The sequence below is a fragment of the Mus musculus genome, chromosome 11 (assembly GCF_000001635.26).
Source record: "Mus musculus strain C57BL/6J chromosome 11, GRCm38.p6 C57BL/6J".
Classification (NCBI taxonomy): Eukaryota; Metazoa; Chordata; class Mammalia; order Rodentia; family Muridae; genus Mus; species Mus musculus.
In genome coordinates, this window is record NC_000077.6 from 81,967,630 (window position 1) to 81,988,497 (window position 20,868).

The following is a 20,868-nucleotide window of genomic DNA, read 5'->3' on the forward strand; positions in this document are numbered from 1 at the left end:
TGTGGTGAAGTCTTGATGCCCACACTCCTGCCCCTTGAACTTGCAGTAGAGCATCATATCCTTCAGGTCATGGCCTACCCGGTGCAGGAACTCCAGCATGCTGAACTGCTTCGGTTTGTAGTGTTTGAAGTTGGCCTTCTGTCGGAGGGCCTCCAGCACGGTGGGGTCCGCCAGATGCGGGTCAGGAATCTGCAAGTTGACATCCAACAGGGCCAGCAACTCCCCAGCGTGGTACAAGTCGTTGGTGGTAAGCCTGGAGAACCGGAAGCCATTGAGGTTGCAGAGGGTCACAGCTGGGAAGACCAGGCTCTGGGCCACCACTTCATCCACCTTGGTAACATGCTGATATGAGAAATAGTAGGATACTCTCTCCGAGCTCTCCACCAGCAGCAGGCCCAGAGATCCCACGAAGGCCACTGCCCAAAGCACACGCCGGATGGTCAGCGGCCCATACACGAAGATGTGGCGGATGCCATGGAGAGTAGAGGTGTTGGCGAAGATCTGGATGCTGGAAGGTTGCAGGCTGCCCTCGCTGGGGCTCTCCTTGAGGTCCATCGGGACCCTGTGCAGTTCTGCAACTGGCTTCAGGTTGATCAGATCTCAGGGAAGAGTTCCCAGTGCTCTGAATTCTGCTTAAACCTTGGCATTCAAGGCAGAGATCGCCAGGCAAGCATCAGGCCAGACACTGGGAGTTTATCCTGAGAGCCTGGCCACACGCTGACAGGGGTGAGTGTTTATATAAAACCCATTCAAACTCTAGCTCCTGATTTTTTCCAGGCGATAAGGAGGGCTGGTTTTATTTAGGGAGACACCAAGGTGATGTGGAAGGGATGTGGGTGGGAAGGGAGCGCTTAGCCAATGGAAATAAAGTCCTCCCCCCTACACACGCCACTAGAGACAAGATTAAAAGCGAGAGCGAGGGAGAAAATGCTTAAAACAAGTCGCTGAGCAGCTCGGATCCTGTTAACCAGCGCATAATGCCCCGTGTTAAGCATGGGGGGATGTCAGCTCAGCCACGCTGATGCAGTGCGGTGGGGCGCCGCGGCGCAGCATCCTAGCAGCCAACACGCTTAGCTTCTTCCCGGGATGTATGGGACCCTGGCCGCTGCTTCTCGCTGCCCGCCTCCATCCTCCCTTTCTCTTCTTTTCCGGCCTCCCTTTAGGGACAGAATTCCAATTGCGGGCTGCGGCTGCTGTTGCCGAGGGAGAGGACGCTGCGCTCCGCCTCCGAGAGAAGCAAGGATGCGGGGGTTTCTGTGGGCTCCTTGCTTCCAGCCTCCGGAGAAAGAGGAAGACCGTTGGGCTCAAAACGAGCCCTTCTCCCTGGCCTGCCTCTGGCAAGGCTGTTAGAAGGAGGAGAGGCTTGTGCAGGGGAGCAGGACCGATAGGGGTTGGGGACATGGAGAAAGTTTTTAGCCTTTTTTAAAAAATCTGCTGGGGGTCTTCTACTCCACGTAATGAGCTACTCCCAGAGGAAGGAGAACTTAACCCCCTATCCCCATGGATGGCAGGAAAGTGGATACTTAACTGCATGTGGCCAGTGAGATGCTGGCAAGGGGTTTTGCACCAATGTGGGCTCCAGGGTCACATCCATGAGGGGTCTCTATGGGAGAGATGATGAAAACGAAGGGAGCAATTTTAAAACCACGGGTCTCCCTCTGCAGGCTAGAGGGGGACACTTCAGAGTAGAGAGAAGCCCTTCTAGAGATAGAAAAATCAGTGTGCCCATAGGAACCCGAGAGAGAGAGAGAGAGAGAGAGAGAGAGAGAGAGAGAGAGAGAGAGAGAGAGCGCAACAAGTATCCCACCCCCACCCCCATATGTCTGCCAGGACTTTTTGTGTTTAACAAAGGAAGACAGCTGGGTGCCCTGTAGGACTGGTTTAATTCCATTCCTTTCAAGGTGTGTGTGTGTGTGTGTGTGTGTGTGTGTGTGTGTGTGTGTGTGTTCTGTCCCAGGATTTGCCAGATGGAATCACAGCTGGAGCTGTAGGTAGGAGAGAGAATGGGCTCTCTCTGTGTCTTCCACCTCCCTCTTCCTGAAAATCCCTTGTAAGTCAGGTCCCTGCTGGCTGATAGGTGTGGCTTGCTTGCCTGCCCCTTGCCAAGGATCAAGTGGCTGGCATCAGGGATAAATTCTCATCATAGTGAAAGGAATTAAAAGTTAGAGTAGCCAACTTGAGCCACTTGGCCAAGCTGGGACAGAGCCACATGGAGGCAAGTGTCTTGGAGAGCGAAGCTGGCATCTTCAGGGGATGCCAGGCTTAAAAAGGTGGAGAAAAGGGTGGCTTGGATCATCCTCTTCTAGGTTGATGGCCATTCTGCAATGATGTTATGACCCATCCAGCCTCCTGCTAAGCCAGATCCACTGAGACAGTTCCCAGAAAGCAGTCCGAGGTGACATGCGTGTGGAGCATGACCTCAGTAGTTTATCAGTCAGGAATGTTAAGACATGACAGAAGGCAAATGACCAAGACTGGATGGGAGGAGCTTTGTGCCTTTGCTAACCCAGAGTCCTGGTCTCAACAGGGCATAGGCTTGTAAACCAGGAGGACCAAAACCAAGTCGCCTCGAGAAGTGAATACTCTTGGTTTTATTGCCATCCAACAGATGAGAAAACTCAGGCCTGCCACAATGAACTGCTGTGTCCTAATCACAGGACCAGTGAAGTGAGAGCTGAGACGTCATCCTGGGTATGTCCACCTCTGAAGCAGGGTTTTAAAAGCAGGCCCAAATTTCCCCATCCCAAATTTAGGAAAGTGTTTCTACCCCCCTGCCCCTGCGCTATGTCTCCATATGTCACACAGAGACCACTTCCTCACATGTATAGATGCCCTGCCTTCTTTCTCTTGGTCAGACGACAACCCTTGTTGCTCTTACAATCTAGGCTTCTCATACGGAAGACTCCCTGATTCTTTTCACCAACCTTTGGCTCATCAGTCTAATTAATAAGCATTAAACTCCCCTTTAACTCTGCTACAGATACTACGTTGGCTTGGGGGAAACAAGGAGAATAAAATTCACATCCCACCATTGATCAACCTCATAGCTCAGGGAAGCGAAGGCTGTGCAGATGCACAGCTCTGTGCAACAGCTCTGATCTCATCAAATCTCATCTGTGTCCAGCTGGATACAATGGCTATAATTCCTGCCACATTCTGCCCCCTCCCCACCAACCATTACCTGTGCTAGGCTCTGTCACCTCCCCTCTTCTTCTCCTGGAGTCAGTTTCTCTCTGTTCAGACACATTTTTTCATGTGTGCAGACCCTACAGTAGATCTCATCACCCCACCCCAATATGTGCCCATTCATGCCTCTTTCACCCCATATCAGATTGGCAGTCACAAGCACGACGGGGCACATGGTGTATACTCATGCAGACCTGGGAGTTTGTGTCCCCCATCTGTTCTGCCTCCTTCTGCTCTGTGACCTTGGAGGAAGTGCCTAATGGGCTCTGAACTTTCATATCCCCTCTTCCACAGTAGTGGAGTTTTGGAATGGCAAAGGAATGAGATAAAGCTATGATGCGTTTATACAAGCTAGACACTTAGCAGTCAGCCACTCTCAGTCAATGCTGGGAGAAGGTGCTTTGTCGATGTTTGCTATTCTCTTTCAGGTGACTGGGGAACCATTTAAAGCTCACCAGGGTCTTATTTGCCTCAGGTACTGCATACCTGGAAGCCAAAGTCAAACATAATGCTGCCTTCTCTTCTGCTTCCTTTGCATGGCCCAAAGATGATCTCAGGGTCTCCTTAACTCTTGCAAACAGGGTAGGCACTATAGGATGGGTGGAAGACCAGAGGATAAAGGTACTTATTGTGGCTTTCATTGCAAGTCATTGGACTCTGTGCTGGGCTTTCTTGTGGATTTGTCATATGTCAAGAGCACCACTGAACCCATTTCACAGAAGAAACTGAGAAGGGCTACTTGTCCTGTGGTCTAATCGCTGAAAGCTGAAACAGGGAAGTCTGAGCTAGAGGAGACAGCCCACAGACCTGCACCAGATGCCAATGTATGCCACTGAAGCACTAGCACAGAACTGGAGGACCAGAGATGGACAGTGGTTTTACAGAGATGCCACCATACCATTCTCTGTACAGTGCTAGTTACTCCAAAAGATGGCTAATAAAAGTGTTCCTGCACGGCTCTTGTTAAGGGCCCTCTTTGGCTGGTAAGAATCTCTTGTAATTAACACTGTGGTTTGTGCACAAACGTTAGATATTGTCTTATTCTTTAAAATGCTTTTGTAGAGCTCAGTTGTTAAACATTTGCAGCATCAATCAAATCCCCATTACCTTTTCTTAGCTCTGGGGCATGTGCAGGGTCTTTCTAGGCAGACAGGCATCAGGTTTAGAGTAGGTCTACTTGGCCCAGTTTTTTAGGTGCTGCCCTAATTGTGTATAATTATGGTCTTTTTTGTGCACTTCGCAGCTAAACATTAAAAAAAGCTTTTCAGATAAATTCATGTGAAAATTGGGCAATTTAACCCCCTGTTAGCCCATAATCCTAGAGTTTTGCTCTGGAAAATCTGTTTATTTGCTTAAGAACAAATGAATGGATGTTTTTAATGAATCTCTCTCTGTTGCTGCTCTGAGGTACCAGGAGGGGGCGCTCTCTTCCCCAGGGCCTGCCCTAAATGTGACTCCCTTGGAGGCTTCTGGGCAGAGTGCAATTTTCTCTTGCTCCTGAAGACAGTGGCAGGCAGAGTTAGACAGGGTGGGCCCTGTAATCAGCTCCTAAGCTAATTTGCTACTTAACGTGTATTGGATACTGGCAGTGGCTGCCATCACCCATAATTAGAAAAAAAAATGTGTTCTTTTCTAACACGCAGATGGAATTATTAGTTCAAACTCCCATGTCTTTCTTGTGCAACTTTTCCTCCTGGTTCCTCATGGCAGTAAGAAAGGTTAACCCGAGCATAGCCCTGCAGCAGACTGGTTTATAAACAAACTCTTACAGCAACGAGTTTTATTTCTTCTCTTCTGTGAACTTTTAGCAAATAATTCTCTATGAAGGGCATACCAGGGAGAGATGTGAAGCAAAGCCACGCATTTAATGAGTCCTTTCTTTTATGTATTTATTTGTTTTATGCATATGGATGTTTTGCCTGTATATATGTGTACATGTGCAACATGTGTGTGCCTGGTGTCTTTGGAAGCAAGAAGAGGGTGTCAGATCCCCTAGGCCTGGAGTTCCAGACAGCTGTGAACCTCCATGTGGGTACTGAGAATCAAATCTGGGTCCTCTGGAAGAGCATCCATTGCTCTGAACGGATGAGCCATCTCTGGCTCCAAGAGAGTAGTTTCTTAAAACCATACTTACTGTTGCTTGCTCTCCAGGTGAAAACTAAAGAAACCTTTTCGAAAGAGTAGACCCATGGGACTTGGTTGCCAATTGGCCTGGCACTGGGATAGGTTTAATTTGCTGTGTTGCCTTAAGGAAACCATAGAACATCTCTGTGTTGTTTTCTTCATTTGTGCTAACTCATTCCTCGGACTTCCTGTTGTTGGTGGTGCTGCTGCTGCTACTATTGCTGCTGCTACAATTTGACACTGGCCTTGACCAAATCATAAATACCCAGCTAATGGGATAAAAATGAGCTGGAACCTGAAATTCTTGTCATTAACCCCATGTTACTATCTGCTGGAGTATGGATGAGGGTAGGGCCAGGGCACTGGGGGGATCACCTGTCACTTGTCAGACACAATCTTCCCCTCCCAATCGACTTTTCAGTTTCAGGGTCTGTAGAGCTGAGGCCCTGTGGGGCTGGCTGCCTTTGTAGGTGGTGAAGGGCAGCTTAAGACATCACGCAAGACCAACTGTGTGGGCCTGATAGAGGCTCTTGCTGTTTACCAGCCCTGCCAAACTGCTCTGTGCCATTTCCTGCCGCATTTCCCTCTGCCTAGAAAGACCCTGACAGCCGGTTCCCCTCTGCCCCCTCCCCAGCTGCTTGGCTGGTTGGGGGCTGTGTATTGAAACAGGTTGTAGGAATTCATGAAATCAATAGACACGTGATGAATTGGCTCCACTCTGCTGTCGAGGCTACGGAAGTGGGGACTCGTCCATTCTTATGGACCTGGGGCCTGTCCTGGGGAGGTAAAGGCTCTTCCAACCATGACTCTATCCCTTACTGCTCCCAGAGACTCAGCTGCTGTCACTGAACTGGAAAACGCCTGATGTCAGGCCTTGCACACCGGTTATTTCCAACTTCCTAATCTGTGCACGTGAGTGTAGCTGAGAGCTGGGGCTACTGAGGAATTGAAACCACCGCCTGTCTGCCCCCTCGGAGAGCAATTTTGCCTTCCCTGCATGTGTGAATGGACATCCAAGGCTTCCCTGCAAGCCCCTTTCCACTTTCCTGCCCCTGCCACCCTAACCACAGGATGGTGATAGCAAAAATAAACTGTGTAAACAGGAGGTGGGTACTCAGTAAGTAGCAGCTACTGTGAAAACAGCTATGTAGCTCACAACTTCAAACTGTGCCTTGCCCTTCAGGCACTTTTTTAATAAGCAAAAATCCGTTTCAAATGCACCCTTGCCTTGTAGTATGGAATTAGTACTTTTAACTCTGATTTTGTTTACTTTAACAAGACACATCTCCCTGTAACTGGACTCTCCTGGGTGGGCTGCCTTCCTCTCCACTACTCTCAAAGGAGGCTTTGGGACCATGTCTGACCACAGCTACTTTGATCCCGAAAGCCTTTAATCTAGAGCACCTGCTTAAAGGTATCCTCGCTCATATAAATAAAGCAAGCTCCAGCAGTAGGGAGGTACCCACATCAGGAGGCCCTGGTTTCTGATGTGATTTCAGGCTCCTTCACGGGGGAAGTAAGTCTATGCCACCCTTTGCTGTCCCCTCTCTGGCTTGTGTCTCAAAGCTTCCTTTCTTCATACTCATTGTACAGACCTTTTCCTAGTCTGTCTCTGCCTTTCTGTCCCCTGGGAAGAAAGTAGAAGAAAGAAACCATGACTATTTGTTTTCTCTCGGTCAGTTGATCCCTAGAGCCAATTGTCTCACGCACAAGGGGGAGTGGGGGGGGGAGCACAGACAGGTCTGAAGTCAACCATCCACAGCAGGTTTTCAACAAAAACTTTATTAGTACCACCTTGGCCATAGGTGAGCCAGCATTGTGTGTAGCGGAGAGGAGGTGTGGAGTCAGCTTCCACTGCTCTGAGTGGAGCTGCCTCTCCCCCTTGTGTTCTGCATGTGGGGTTGCAGCGGCTACTGAGCATCCTCTTTGCAGCCATAACTCTGCAGCACCTCCTGCACCCGTGTGTGTCCCACCCTGCCTGCCATCTTTATTCAGCACTCTGTACCCTGAAAAGCCCACAGGCATGCCCAAATCAGAAAGCACGGAGCCCCTGCACTTACTTGCATCCTGTATCTTCTGTGTAAGTAGTTGTGTTATTCGTGTCAAGTTGATTCATGTATTCTCTAGTTCTTTCAAACTGCCGAGTGAAAACAGCATAACGAAATGGGGATTTAAGAAAGCAGAGGTCAGGACTGCGAGGGAAAAAGGAGAAATACATCTCTGTTCAGCTTTATTTTTTTTTTCTGTAAGTCAACATGACTCCCGTTTTAAATTCATAATGTGGTAATGTAAAGATGCTACATGGGGAAGTAGCCCTATGGACCATCTAGAGAGCAATAGGGCTCCAAGAAATAAAGACAAAGCAAAGCGAAACAAGAGCCAAAAACATGATCTCAATTTTCATGAGGATCTTTCACCTGTTGGATGAGGTACTGGCTAACATCTCTTTTCTGTTCACACTTGATGACATACTCAAACAGACATTATCGCATCTGACTTCCATAGCAGAAGGAACTGTAGGCTCAGAGAGCTGAAGGGCCCTAAGCTCCAATTAACTCACTCCATTCCAGATTCCAGGTTGTTTGCACTCTGCTACTGTTGTTTCCTACTGCCCTCTCCCAACCCAAATTGGCTCCACAGAGCTTTGATTGAGAATGCTTGTGGACACAGCTCTAGGGGGAAGCCCATAAGAGATCAACAGGAAGCACTGGGGAGGGAGGGGGGAGATTGGAGATGGGAGATGAAGGTCTTAACCAGTTTGATGATCAGGCCTAAGATGACAATGTTCTTTCTATGACATCCCTGGGTCTGTCACAATAATAGGAGTCCCAGTTAAAGATCAGAAGAAACCACCCCACCCTTTCTTTGTGCGGATAGATGCACATGGGTGTGTCCTTGCTTTCCTGTCTGATGAAGTGATTGAGTTATTAAGGATCTACAGCTTATTAATTTGGGTCTGACTCCTTTGCTAGAGCAGTGTGGAAAGAGACCAGTGAGTGAAGGCATCCTCTCATTATTCAATACACTGTGGACACAGGGCTGTGCTTTTCGGAAGCCATGACATTGGGATGTGCTATTTCATTCTCTGCAGGTCAAATCCCATGGAAGGACAGAAACCTCTGTGCATCGGGAGATGTGTATCCTGGAGTCATGCACACACCTGCCCCCTTTTTTCCTTTTACCAGCAAGCAGACCAGGCTTAAAGGGGCAAGGTAATGAGACCACAGTCCCAACACTTGTGTAAGTGTGAACTTCAGATATGAGTCTAGGATGGCTAAGTCAGGCTGTTTCCCCATGCCTTTGGAGGCGTAGGGTGTATCTGTAAAGGTACAGGGCCTGGGTGGGAGGGACAGAAATCAGTAGGTTTACATCCAGGACCCAACACACACTGGTCATGTTACCTGAAGCATGCTACTTAACTTGCCTTGCTTTGCTCATCTGTAAGGTGGGGACAGTCAGCTCCAATGTCAAAGGATAGGTAGGTATAGGTAGCTAAGGTGGGAAGCCCACTAAGTAGCTAATAAAAGTTCTGTCCATGGTAGATGCCATTAGCCCAGCCACCATTATGGTTACTACTATTATGAAAGGAAGGTTTGGATGAGCTCCACCCTGTGCAACTTTGTTGGTTCCTCACCATACCTCCATGCAAACTGGGGAAGGCACAGCCATGAATCCAATACAAACACGAGACCACAGGGCAGTGGAGTTTAAATGTTCATAAATCAAGGTACATCTGGGTTCCAGGGGATAAGAACAGGGTTCTCATTTGCAATCAGTTTTGAGTGTAAAGGAGGTGGGTGGGAAAACTTTGCTTTGGACATTTGCCTCTTACAAAGCAATGCTGATGTATCAAGTGCTCTGCTAGGACATAATGCTCCTTAAGACATGTTTGCAAACTGGACTCCAGTTTTTAACTGTATCTAGTTGGATTTCTGTTTTCTCCCAGAGGCAACAGGATGCCTGCAGGCTCTTGCAGATATTTGGGGATGGCCTTCAGAGGCTCTGAAAATAGTCACCCTCACATGATCTGACTCAGAGATGGTCGCTCTTTTATTTTCAGTGTGATCTGTGAGGGTTGGAGCTCTGACTAGAGGGCTCATTACCCCCTCACTCCTCAGTGCCTCTTACTAGAGCCCCACCCTCCTTGAATGCTGGGCTCCTATAACTATGTATTTCCACCACTCCATAACCACACTTAGAAGCCAAGCTGTCAGCCAGCTCTTGGGTAGGACTAATTTCCCTGAGGGTGACAGAGCATGTCCCTTGTGTGGCTACAGCAGGAAAGCATGAAAGAGAGAGAAAGAGGAGCCAGGTACATGCTTTGCATGCAAGGAGCTGCCAGTTAGGCGATCAAGGCCAGGCTATGACACTTGAGGTCAGGTGTGTGGTAGAGCTGTACCTAAGCAAGAATGAGGGGACTCAGAGAAGAAATGACATCAGCTATACTGTCCCCATGCTGTGAGTTACAGCAGAGTGGTCTGTTATTGTGTCCAGACATCACCAGCTACATTCAGTGACACTCAGGTGCTGATAACTGTTTTAAGAATCCATTTGCATTGTGTGATTCAGTGAGAATTTCCCTACCTCAGCTCTGTTGATACTTTAGGCTGGCTAAGTCTATGGTACCTGGGATATTGGATATACTGTGAGGAGTTTCACAGCACCCCTCATGACAACAGTACTCACACCTCATTGCCTCAGTTGTACCAATAAAAAAAATTTCCCTGGAGGCAGCATCACCACCAGCTGGAAACCACTGAGGGATGCACCTAGCCTAGGGCTGGGCATATAATTATTATTCGTAGTACACAGCTGTCTCTTCTCTAATTGAGGTGCAAGTAGATTAAACCCTAGGTCCAAGGCCATACATCAAGGAAGGGCTGGGAAGGGTTGATCTGTTTCAGTCTTTGAGCTTGAATTCCTGCTTTGTCTGAGGCTGCTCAGTTATCCCACGGGTACTGGACTGGGAAAATGGCTCAGTTGGTAAAGTGCTCAGAATGCAAGCATGAGGACTCAAGTTCTAGTCCCCAGAATGACACTCCAGGTTGACCTCTGACCTCTTCACACACACACACACACACACACACACACACACACACACACACACACAGAGTCCATAGAAAGATGGACCCTTGACAGTGGTAATCCCTGACAAGGAGAGTTCTCTCATGAGTCACACAACCATTCTTCCCTGTAGGCCCCCACCCACATTTTATAAATGAGTGTGCTAAGACCTGCACTAATAGGAGAAGATCACCCCAAGTTACAGAGCAAACTGCCAGAGGCTAGACTTGGATCCACATCTTGTCAGGCTGCTCTCTGAGTCAAGTCAACACTGATTAAACGATGGGAGGCAAGCAGGCGACTTAATAAAAAAATGCAAATCCAGGATGATGGATATATTTAGGAGGATGAATTATTATGTGGTGGTATAAAAATAGATCGGTGGGGAGCACGTGGACCTGCCAGCCTGGCTGTGTGAGAGACGATGGGAGGTTCAGGAAGAGCACCAGCGACATTTCATTAACTTTGCTGGGAAAACATGGAGAGGCTGTCACCTGAAAACACAACATTCATGGTGGCTCTTAAAGGAACAGTGCATGCTGGCCTAGGATGGGGAGGTGGACTCTCGGTAGGCAGCTCCCCTCTCAGTACAGACTTGTTAGTTCTGTGGCTTTTGTGCCATTGAAATGATTTCTGGGGTTCTTCTCCCTGTAGATGGATCTCATGCAAATAAGCAAATCCATCTACAATGGAAACTAACCATACACAACACTGGGCAGTTATTCTGTGCATTATTTTTTCCAGTGAAAGGTTTGTTCAGGCTAATCTTGGCTGTCACCTGGACTACATCTGGAATCCACTAATCTCCAGGCCGCTGAGCATGCCTGTGGAGGATTTTTCTTGATTGATCATTAGAGGTGGCCAGACCCTCACTAAATCTGAGCCACGCTTCCCGGTAGCAGCTCATACATAAAAGGACATGAAAGAAGGAAGCTTTTGCTTTTTGCCTCCAAGCTTATCCACCCTGTTTCTAAGACATTCCTCTGCTGATATGAGAAACTACTTCTTCAGGATTCCAGTGTAGACTAAAGACGAGCAGCTCTTTGTGATTCCTACAGGATTTCAGCACCAGTTTGGGGACTGCTGAGACATTTAGTCTGGTGGACTGAAAAAACTACCTAGTCATTGGCCTTTCCATTGTGAGACCATTGTTGATGGAGTGCCTGAACCATAGAATGTAAGCCTATCTAATAAGTCCCCTCTACGTGTGTGTGTGTGTGTGTGTGTGTGTGTGTGTGTGTGAAGTCCCCTCTACATGTGTGTGTAGATACATATATATGTAGATAGATAGATAGATAGATAGATAGATAGATAGATCTATTTGATCAGATGTTCTCTTAAAGAACCCCAGTAATCACAGGGATCCAGGTTTAAAGAGGACAAATTATGTGCTCATGGCTCATCTGCTGTGGGGATGAGCTTCAAACAAGAGTCAAGGGACACTGAGACACTCTTTGCCCCCTGCCACCCCACCCCCCGCCGCCCCGTGCCTTCTGAGGCCTCAAGTATTCATGGGAAAGAAAGCAAGAACCATGGTATGAGATGAGTGTAAATGCTGACCTCCACAAAACCAGCTTGGCTACTTGAAGCCCGTTGTATTCTTGACTACATCTTTATTTGCTCACCTCTAAAGAGGACAGAACAGATGCTACCTCAAGAGGTTGACAGTCCATGTGATGAGTGGACACGCATAAGGCACCAAGAACTAGCTGAGAGACCATTGATAGCTCAGCTGGGGCCATAGCTCAGTCTGTAGACGGGTTGCCTGTACATTCATAAACTCTAGGCTGTAGGGGGTGGTATTGATGTTAAGGTCTTGTTCTCCAACTGGTTCTTGATCTATCAGTAAAGATGTCAGGGGCCAATTGCTGGGTGGAAGGAAAGAGGCAAGGAGACACAGGTGAGGAAAGGAGTTTTTTGACATGCTTAGGGGGGAGGGGGGACAAAAGGTGGCCAGCCATGTAAGATCTTGGGCAGAGTAGCCATAGGCTGCTTCTCCAGGAGAGAAGTTAGGGTGTTGAACTGGGACTAAGGTAACTGAGCAACTGAAGCTGAGGGCAGGTTGAAAGGTAAGAGTATTGAGCTAAGAGTATTGATTGGGAAGGGCACACTAGCCACGGGAGATTAGTAGTGCCCAGCAATTGAGCCAATAAGGCAGGTTGAAATTGAGCAGTGTGTGTGTGTGTGTGTGTGTGTGTGTGTGTGTGTGTCTGTGTGTGTGTGTCTGTGTGTGTCTGTGTGTGTCTGTGTGTGTCTCTGTGTGTGTGTGTGTCTGTGTGTCTGTGTGTGTCTGTGTTCTTCATCCACAGATCCAATATTCTCTGGGCAGGGGATGGTAGCACAGCCTGTTCCTGGAGCTTAAAGTGGAGTAGCAAAAGCTACACGAAACACTTGGATTCCACCCCCAGCAGCACATATACTGAAATGTAGTGCCATATGCATGTAATCCCAGCATTCCACGGGTGGAGGCAGGAGGATCCGAAGTGCAAGGTCATCTCTGGCCACATAGCAAGCTCAAAGTCAGCCTAGGATAAAAAAAAAAAAAAAAAAAAAAAAAACACACACACACTTGGCAATTGTAAAACAGTTCCTACTGTTGTCCAAAGGAGAGCCAGGTGATTAGAACTCACACCTTCGGGGGCTATGATCTTCCCTTCATCTGTGTTGGAGACACCCTCCCTGTCTCAACTCTATGAGAAATGGCAAGAGTATAGTTAGTCAGGAATCAGGGAATGATCAAAGGGATTTAAACATTCACGAGCCAAGGGGGACCTAAGGCCCCAGGAGACAAAAACTCACAGGTGGTTTCAGGACCATTTTCCTGAGATGGATGGGACCACTGTTATGAACATTTGCACCTTCCAGGCCATGAAGTGCTGATTCTGTACCCCCTCTGCTATGTGGGAATACCACAGGAAAAAAGTCTGTGATCTAAAAACCTCTGTCCCCTGAAGCTGGTGATGTCTCAGTAGCTAAAGCACCTACAGGCATGAGGACACGAGTTTAATTTCTAGAAGCCACATTAAAATAATAAATAAACTAATGCAAAATTTGGCATGCTGGAGTGTGCTTCTAATCCTAGCAGAGCCTGTGGGTTTGGGGAGGGAGCGCTCTAGCCAGCCAGGCTAGCCTGCTTGCTAAGTCTTAAGCTAGTGAGAGTCTCAGAAAACAAGATAGCTCCCAAGCAATGACCCTGAGGTTGTTCTGTGACTTCCACACCCATGAGCACATATGTGCACCTACACACACACATGCATATACAGCACCCAAAAGTTGTGTCAACTTAGTCAGAAAGGACACACACTGCCTTCCTAGAGGGATGTTTCAGAACAAACAGCCATCATGAGCTTCCTGGGGCACATCAGTTGCTCCACATCCATTTTCTCTTGAAGGTCAACAGTCCTATGGTAGATCTTGTGACACTCCCATGAAAGTCAAGGCACCTGAGGACCATGGGCGGGAAGTCTCTGGCTTGTGGTTTTCATGGAGTCCCGAGGTTAGGAAATAGTGGGCGGTTGTTCCAGGCCTCAGGAATTCACACCTATGAGAACCACTGCTCAGTGGTGATATGGTGGCCAGTAAGATGGAGAAGATATAAGACAAGGAGCACCATTGTTTGTTTGAGCAGGAAATAATAAAACTCCAGGTCTTTTGCTGTCCCGCACTGGCTCATAGTGTGGCTCACTATAGCAACAGCCCCTGTTACATGGAGACACAACCCACATTTGTCGAATTAGTGAATGAGGCTGAAAGCAAACCCTAATTGTACCTCATGGTTTTCCAAAATAGTTCCCCATTATAGTTCTTCATATACATGGAAACATTAAAAAACAGAGGCCTCTTTAACTAATGACAAAGTCAAGCCTATGGTGTCAGAATGTCCATCTCTTCTGCAGAACTGGCTTGCTGACTCTCAGATCACCAAGGACAGAGAACATGCAGGCATGCATCTGAAAAAAATTTAAAAACAACTTCATAATTAGACAGACTCAAAGCTAAGAAAGGAAAACAGTAACTTCAACTCAACGGATCTGAGGCGTGTCATGTGCATCTTCTCTTTTATTCTCTGATTTCCCTCCCCTGTCCCAGGCCTCCTGGGCAACAGTGCACAAGACAGTCACAGTCCTTGAGGCTCACTGTAACCAGAGCTTCTGCACAAACAAGCTGCTAATGGTCCTATATTCTCCAACACTCCAAGGTGAACCACAGACCCTTGAAAACAATAAAACTCAACAACAGCCTCCTTTCTGCTTCTTGCCAAAGTGGACGAGGAGCTGCCAGTAATTATGCTGGGGCCCTGGCCGCAATGCCTGCTTCCAGAGCTACAGCTGCGCTCCAGAGAGATCATTAGTCGGTGTGCACGTGTTATTGAGGGCAGTGGTGTCATCGCCTGTTGAAGACGCCCTCAGTCAAGTGCGAGAGCCGGAAATGGAGGTCAAAATAATTAACCTCCTGTGATTTTGGCGGAGCTCCTTGCAAAATCACCCATGTGCATCTCATATTTCAACAGAAACAATACAACCATTTGTCCTAAAGCCTCTCTCTTTCTCCCTTCCTCCCTCAGTCCTCTTTCCCGCTTTCTGTCCCCCAATCCATCCTGTCAGCTAGCTTTTCTGTATCCCCTTCCCACCCTAACAGCAGAGTGCTATAACTCATCTCACCTATAGGCACTGCTGGCCGTGGCGTAGTACTCTCACCATTGCTATCACGCTGACTGGCTGAAGATCAGCAGAATACGTCCCCTTTGTAAAGGCTTCTCCTGGCCCCATTTCAGTTCACCCACCCTCATCTGCATTAGGCAGGAGTCATGGCCAAAGCATCCACTGTCCACTACTTAAGGGACACTCCTATCTTGCCAATGGCAGCATTTCGAAGGGCCAGCCTAGTTTTGGAAACTGACTATTTTCTGTTGGAGAAGAGTCCTTCAAGTGTCCAGGTGCAGACAAGAGCTAAGAGTATTTGCCAAGTCGTGAGGAACAAGTTATCTGACATGTGAGGTACCCATTAGAGTGTGGGGTTTATGAGCCTTCATTCTGTCCCCTCAACCAAACAGCCATTAAACAATGTATGCTAAATAGTGATACCATTGCATAATAGTATTCTCCACTGTGTGTAACTGGTATGAACCATTTTATTAATTAAAGATGTCATCATAGCCCTACGTTCTTGTTACTTTTAAATGAAGCACTCCAAGACTGTGCCCTAATTAGCACAAATCCCAGGATCTCCTTCACTGTTGACCTTAATTGAGTTTTCTTCTTCTCATCCTCAATGCAGGTCCAAGGACCTCCTCCCAGTCGCTCCAGCTTTTGAGTATCAAGGCTCTTTGCACCATCACCACCAGAGGTCGCTGTTGAGAATGGTCTCTTGTAAGTGTATGGACAAGGAGCCTAGTCTAAACTGTAGAAGCTAACTAAGATCACTGTAGAGGACGAGTTTCCCGAGTACATTAATGAGGGTACTTTTGTTCCTAGCTCTGTGCAAAATGTCAGGGGAACTAATGACTGAGACACTCTCCATGACACAGTATGCTTTAGCCTGGTCTTCCTGACCAGCCCACTTAATCTCCTCTCTCCTATTCATGTGCCCTGATGAACCCACCACCCTACACTCTGCTCACCCAACTCACCTCGTGCCTCTGGGATCAGGGTGACCCTCTTGTCAGCTCTTTCTGCCTTGTAAGTCTACAGCATCCCTTTACAGGTTGGTGCACACTGCCCCAGGTCCCTGCAGAGCCAAGAAAAAAGCAGCTTCCGCATGCATACAAAGACCTCCAGCAACATGCCTTCCTTCACCAGGGACCACACCTTAAATAAGTTGTCCAGTCCTCAGGATAGCCAGCGTGTCCTTCTCAGAGACAGTCAGAGGATTCTCCTGAACATTGCCACTGTGTCTCATGCTTAGTTATTAAAAGTATGAGGCAAAGCAAAGTGCCTGCCTTCTAAAGATGGTGATCTAGAGAAAAGCCCCCACACCCCTACTTAATTCCAAGTATGGAAGAACTTACTCTACTTGGATAACTGGACATCACTCAGTCAGGAATGCCTAGAGGAACAGAGAAATCCCAGGCACCTGAGAAGATGCCCAAAAGGACATATGAGGGTCATATGGCAACCCTGAGCAGCCTAAAAGAGTTTTAAGCTACCACCTCCACCCCTACCCCCCAACACACACACACACACACACACACACACACACACACATCACCCATCAGATCATGAGACTCTAGTCCTCACTTAGAGAAAGACAAAGCCCACAAGTTAAGCAGGAGAAGGATCAGATTAAAAGTTAGTCCCATTTCCCATTCCATCCCCATATCTTTTGTGAACCATTGATTTTTCACACCTACCCCTCCCCACATTATTTGAGAACCATCACAGAATTCGGGATGTGAAGGCACTGACACGTCAAGGGCAAACATCCCCTGCTTTCTAGTAAATTCACACTGAAAACACGAAGTCTGAGGCACTTCCACTAAACGGTGCCATGTACCTTGGTTTCCCTGCCAGAGAGCTGTGGCAGGGGCATGACCGTGACTGGAGTGCTCCAGATGCAGATGCAGGATCACAGGAGGGGAACAACTCCAGGGATATGTAACTCAGTGGCTGGGACTGAACAGCTCTTGAAATATGAGTAAATTGCTTCTAGCAGTTTATACCCTTGGCTTGACTCATAATTTAACCTTGAATTTAGTTTTCAAAAATCATTAAGTCCCCAAAGCCTTCATCTCTAGCACTGATTAGCCAAGAAACAGAACGCAGGAAGTTCACATATTTATCTCTAAGGATGCACATCAGGATCTATTCCCTCTGCACGCAGGGAAGAGAACTCACTTATAGGCACTGCATTGAGCACTGTGGGATTTGATGCTAGACAGACCCAGACTTCTCCCCTCAAGGGGCTTCATGTCTAATGGCAGGGAGGACAAGAATCTTAGCAACCATGGCAGGCAAGCAGGCACCAAATTGGGCTGTCTGGATAGACTCCATCACAAGAGCTTCCCATCTAGCCACCCATTTATTCCTTGAGATAGCCCAGTGAAGGAAGCCACCCACTTATTTCTTGAAATAGCTCAGTGAAGGAAGCCACCCATTTATTCCCCGAGATAGCCCAGTGAAGGCAGCCATTCATTTATTCCCTGAGATAGCCCAGTGAAGGTAGCCACCCATTTATTCCCTGAGATAGCCCAGTGAAGGCAGCTACCCATTTACTCCTTGAGATAGCCCAGTGAAGGCAGCCATACATTTATTCCCTGAGATAGCCCAGTGAAGGCAGCCACCCATTTATTCCCTGAGATAGCCCAGTGAAAGCAATTGCTGCAGTTTGAACGTGAAATATCTCACATACATTCATGCAGTTTGAACACTCACCCCATCGTTGTGATGCTGTTTTGGAAGGTTCTGGAACACTCAGGAGATGGCACCCCACTGGAGGAAGTGTTGAAGTTACCAAGTAAATACCTGTTGCTTACACTGCTGCCCCCACTTTCAGGGCGAGCCCCCTACAACCCTGGTTAGGGATAAAGCTCTGCAGAGCTATCTATCTTAGCCTCTGCACTTACCTAGCCCATCTGGTACCTCAAGATCTCCCCAAGCAAGGATTCAATGAAACTGATGAAGCTCCTGGGTTGCCATGGAGATGCAAGGATACATCTAACTGGAAGTAAGAACGAGAGAAGTTGACCATACAGCTTCCCCCGGGTGACTCCTGAGCATGTTCTCCAATTACCCTTAGCATCTGGAGTCAGTGACTTTCCTGGCTCTCACAAAAACCCTGAGACTGAATTTCCTCATCCTGGCCAACAGGTTACCTCGTTTTCACCCAGTGCTGCCACGGGCCCTTTACACGGAGCAAGTCAGTTCCCCTCTCACCTCTTTTGTTTTGTGAGCTGGTAATTCTGAAACACCTGGTAAACAAGAGCAAGAATCTGATTTTCAGTGATTACCAAAAACCATTTAGTGTCTGTGATAAAGTCGTACCAGGGCTTTGGTTGGCCAGATATATATCCACCTAGCATCTTCCTAGGCCAAAGAGCAGAGGGCTGTAACCAGCATCTGAGGAGTCATAGTGACACCACCCCTTAGAGCTGAGGAGATGGTTCGGCCAACAAGGTGCCTCCTCCAAAAGCGTGAGGCTCTGAGTTAGGATCCTCAGCATCCGCGTAAGAAGGCAGGCACGGCTACACGTCTGTAATCCCAGCACTAGGAAGGTGGATCCCTGGAGTTCATCAGCCAGCCAACCAAGTCAAACTGATGAGCTACTAGAGCGATCTATCTCAAGAAGTAAAGCCGAAGGCAACTGAGAAAGACAGCCAACATCGACTTGCATACACATGCGCACCACACCCATCATTGACCAGCATGGACATGCGCACCACACACATCAACCTGCATGCACATGCGCATCACACACTTTCCTTCTCAAGGACCTGTGAACATATAAGCACCAACAATCCTTTCATGGCTTCTCGGGGTGAGTAAAAGAACCAGGATTGGGATAGAGAGAAAAGATAAGCTGGCACCTGCAGGTCTGGCCAGCACTGGACCAAACATGAACAGCTGTGTCCCTTTCTCTACTCTAGTGTTTTCTTTCTTTTTGTTTTAGATTTATTTATTTATTTTATGTATGTGAGTACACTGTAGTAGTCTTCAGACACACCTGAAGAGGCCTTCTGATCCCATTACAGATGGTTGTGAGCCACCATGTGGGTGCTGGGATTGAACTCAGGACCTCTGGAAGAGCAGTCAGTGCTCTTAACCGCTAAGCCATCTCTCCAGCCCTTTCCACTCTAGTTCTTATCGCTTCCATATCTGACATTTAAGGACATGGACTTTATGGGTTACTGGAAGACATTTCTAGAAGGTAACAGAGGTCTCCATGGAAAAGCAGTCTCGGTTTGAGCTCTGAAAGAAACGGCAGGGGGGAACGGTCCTTTCTATACTTTCTTCCAAGGCTCAGATGTGCCTCTTTCTTGTACCGGGTGTTAATCCCAAACTCCCTGATCATACATTTAAACTGTTTGCTTAATTGTCCAACTCTTAATTAGGTATGTAATTGGGGAGTCTGAGACAATGTGTAAATGAGCAAACAGTCCCCAAACTTCACTTCTGTTACTGCCTCCGACTTCCTCCCACAGACCAGGAGCCAAGCTGGAGACTTTGCTCTACAATCATTTCCTTCCCCGGCTCATTTTCTAATCCAAACATTTGAGGATGAGGTATCTGGGTCCTTATTTAAGCCATCAACTGGAAAGCAGTCATCGTCCCCGACACCTCAGCAAAGCACAGGTATAAATAAGAAACAGAATGGGTGCCTGTGCAAACAGGGCAAGAGCCGTCTCTGTGGGAGATGATTCTGAATTTGGTTTAAACATTAGCATTCAAGGCTGTGCCTTCATGCTTAAGGCTGTGGCTTCGTCTATCCTTGCTGTAACTGCAAGGAGCTGTGGGTTCTGATTTGGCAAGCCTCCCATCCCACAGGTGACCCAGGAGGCTTTTGTTTCCCATGTTGCCATAGAAACCACCCTGGGCTATCTAAAGTCAAGCTTCAGCTCAGAAGGAATTCTAGATCCCCTGAGGTGCGACCCTGCCCCCTGTTGCTTGTCCACTGATGTCCCAAACCAGCATGACTGACCAGGATAGACCTCCTCTCTTCTTTCTTTCTGTCTGTTCCCACAAGGTACTTAGAAATTTTCCTTTGCACATATGTCCAGGAACTAACTTTGGCAAACTTTTGATACAGAGTTACCCATGCTCTGCAGTGAAGGCTTGATAGGGAAGGGGAGAAGAAATATGGTTAAGATGGCAACAGTAACAATCAAACCTGTAGGTGCTCTGTGTGTGTGTGTGTGTGTGTGTGTGTGTGTGTGTGTGCCCGCGCGTGTGCGTGTGCATGTGTGTGTTTGTCTGTCTGTCTCTATGTTTTTATCTCTGTCTCTCTCCTTCCCTCCCTCCCCCCCCCAGGTGTGTGTGTTAGTGTGTGAGTGCATGTGTGTGTCTGTGTGTGTGTATATGCACTTGTGTGTGCATTTCCAGGCCAGAGGTGTGTCTTCTTTTATTTCTTTGCACCTTATTCCTTTGAGCCAGAGTCTCTCACTGAATCCAGAGTTTGCTGATCTAGCTAGCCCGGCTGGCCAGCAAGCCCTAGAGACCATCCTATCTCTGCCTCCCCTTTGCTGGGGTTGTTAGTACAGCTCTTGTGTGCCCAGCCTTTTTCATGGATGCTGGGGACACGAACTCAGATCTCCCTGTTTCTAAGACTTGAACTTGACTTACAGAGCCAACTCCTCAACCCTGTAAACATTTTCAGTGCACTGTTAGAACCCTGCTTCTGGGTTTTTCCATCTTGGCTGGCAGGGTGGGGGATGGAGGTAGGGAGAAGTGGGTTGGAAAAAATCATATTCTGGAGACAGATGTGACTCCCTCACTGCTGCAGTATTTGCTTGAGTTCCTGCCTCTCTTGACTGAAACCATGCATTATTTATCCCTCACGCAG

At 47.8% G+C, this 20,868-nt stretch overlaps 1 protein-coding gene and 2 long non-coding RNA genes across 38 annotated transcripts in view; 1 reads left to right on the forward strand and 2 right to left on the reverse strand.

The window, feature by feature from the left end:
- Positions 1 to 767, reverse strand: part of Asic2 (acid-sensing (proton-gated) ion channel 2) — a 1,088,234-nt gene extending 1,087,467 nt beyond the window's left edge. The window contains exon 1 of the mRNA NM_001034013.2: positions 1 to 767. Coding sequence (NP_001029185.1) covers positions 1 to 555 — 555 coding nt within the window. The 5' untranslated portion in view covers positions 556 to 767.
- Gm11419 overlaps positions 596 to 20,868 on the forward strand; it is a 27,556-nt gene continuing 7,283 nt past the window's right edge. For 2 of the 25 annotated variants that reach the window (XR_003949730.1, XR_003949728.1), the window contains exons 1-4: positions 596 to 726; positions 1,164 to 8,550; positions 11,119 to 15,743; positions 19,511 to 20,052. This is a non-coding gene — a long non-coding RNA (predicted gene 11419). The remainder of the gene's footprint in view (positions 727 to 1,163; positions 8,551 to 11,118; positions 15,744 to 19,510; positions 20,053 to 20,868) is intronic. The other 23 variants (XR_001780105.2, XR_001780103.2, XR_001780114.2 and 20 more) reach the window with 21 other exon arrangements.
- Gm31522 lies at positions 12,949 to 19,526 on the reverse strand. 12 transcript variants are annotated; one of them, XR_880049.2, is made up of 6 exons: positions 17,936 to 19,526; positions 17,745 to 17,801; positions 16,867 to 16,985; positions 16,382 to 16,446; positions 16,004 to 16,101; positions 12,949 to 14,324 (listed from the first exon to the last, which is right to left on the reverse strand). It is a non-coding gene; the product is annotated as a predicted gene, 31522 (long non-coding RNA). The 12 variants fall into 12 exon arrangements; XR_001780119.2 differs by lacking the exons at positions 16,382 to 16,446; positions 16,867 to 16,985 and having other exon boundaries at positions 17,936 to 18,030; positions 18,246 to 19,526; XR_001780118.2 differs by lacking the exons at positions 16,382 to 16,446; positions 16,867 to 16,985 and having other exon boundaries at positions 17,936 to 18,030; positions 18,185 to 19,526.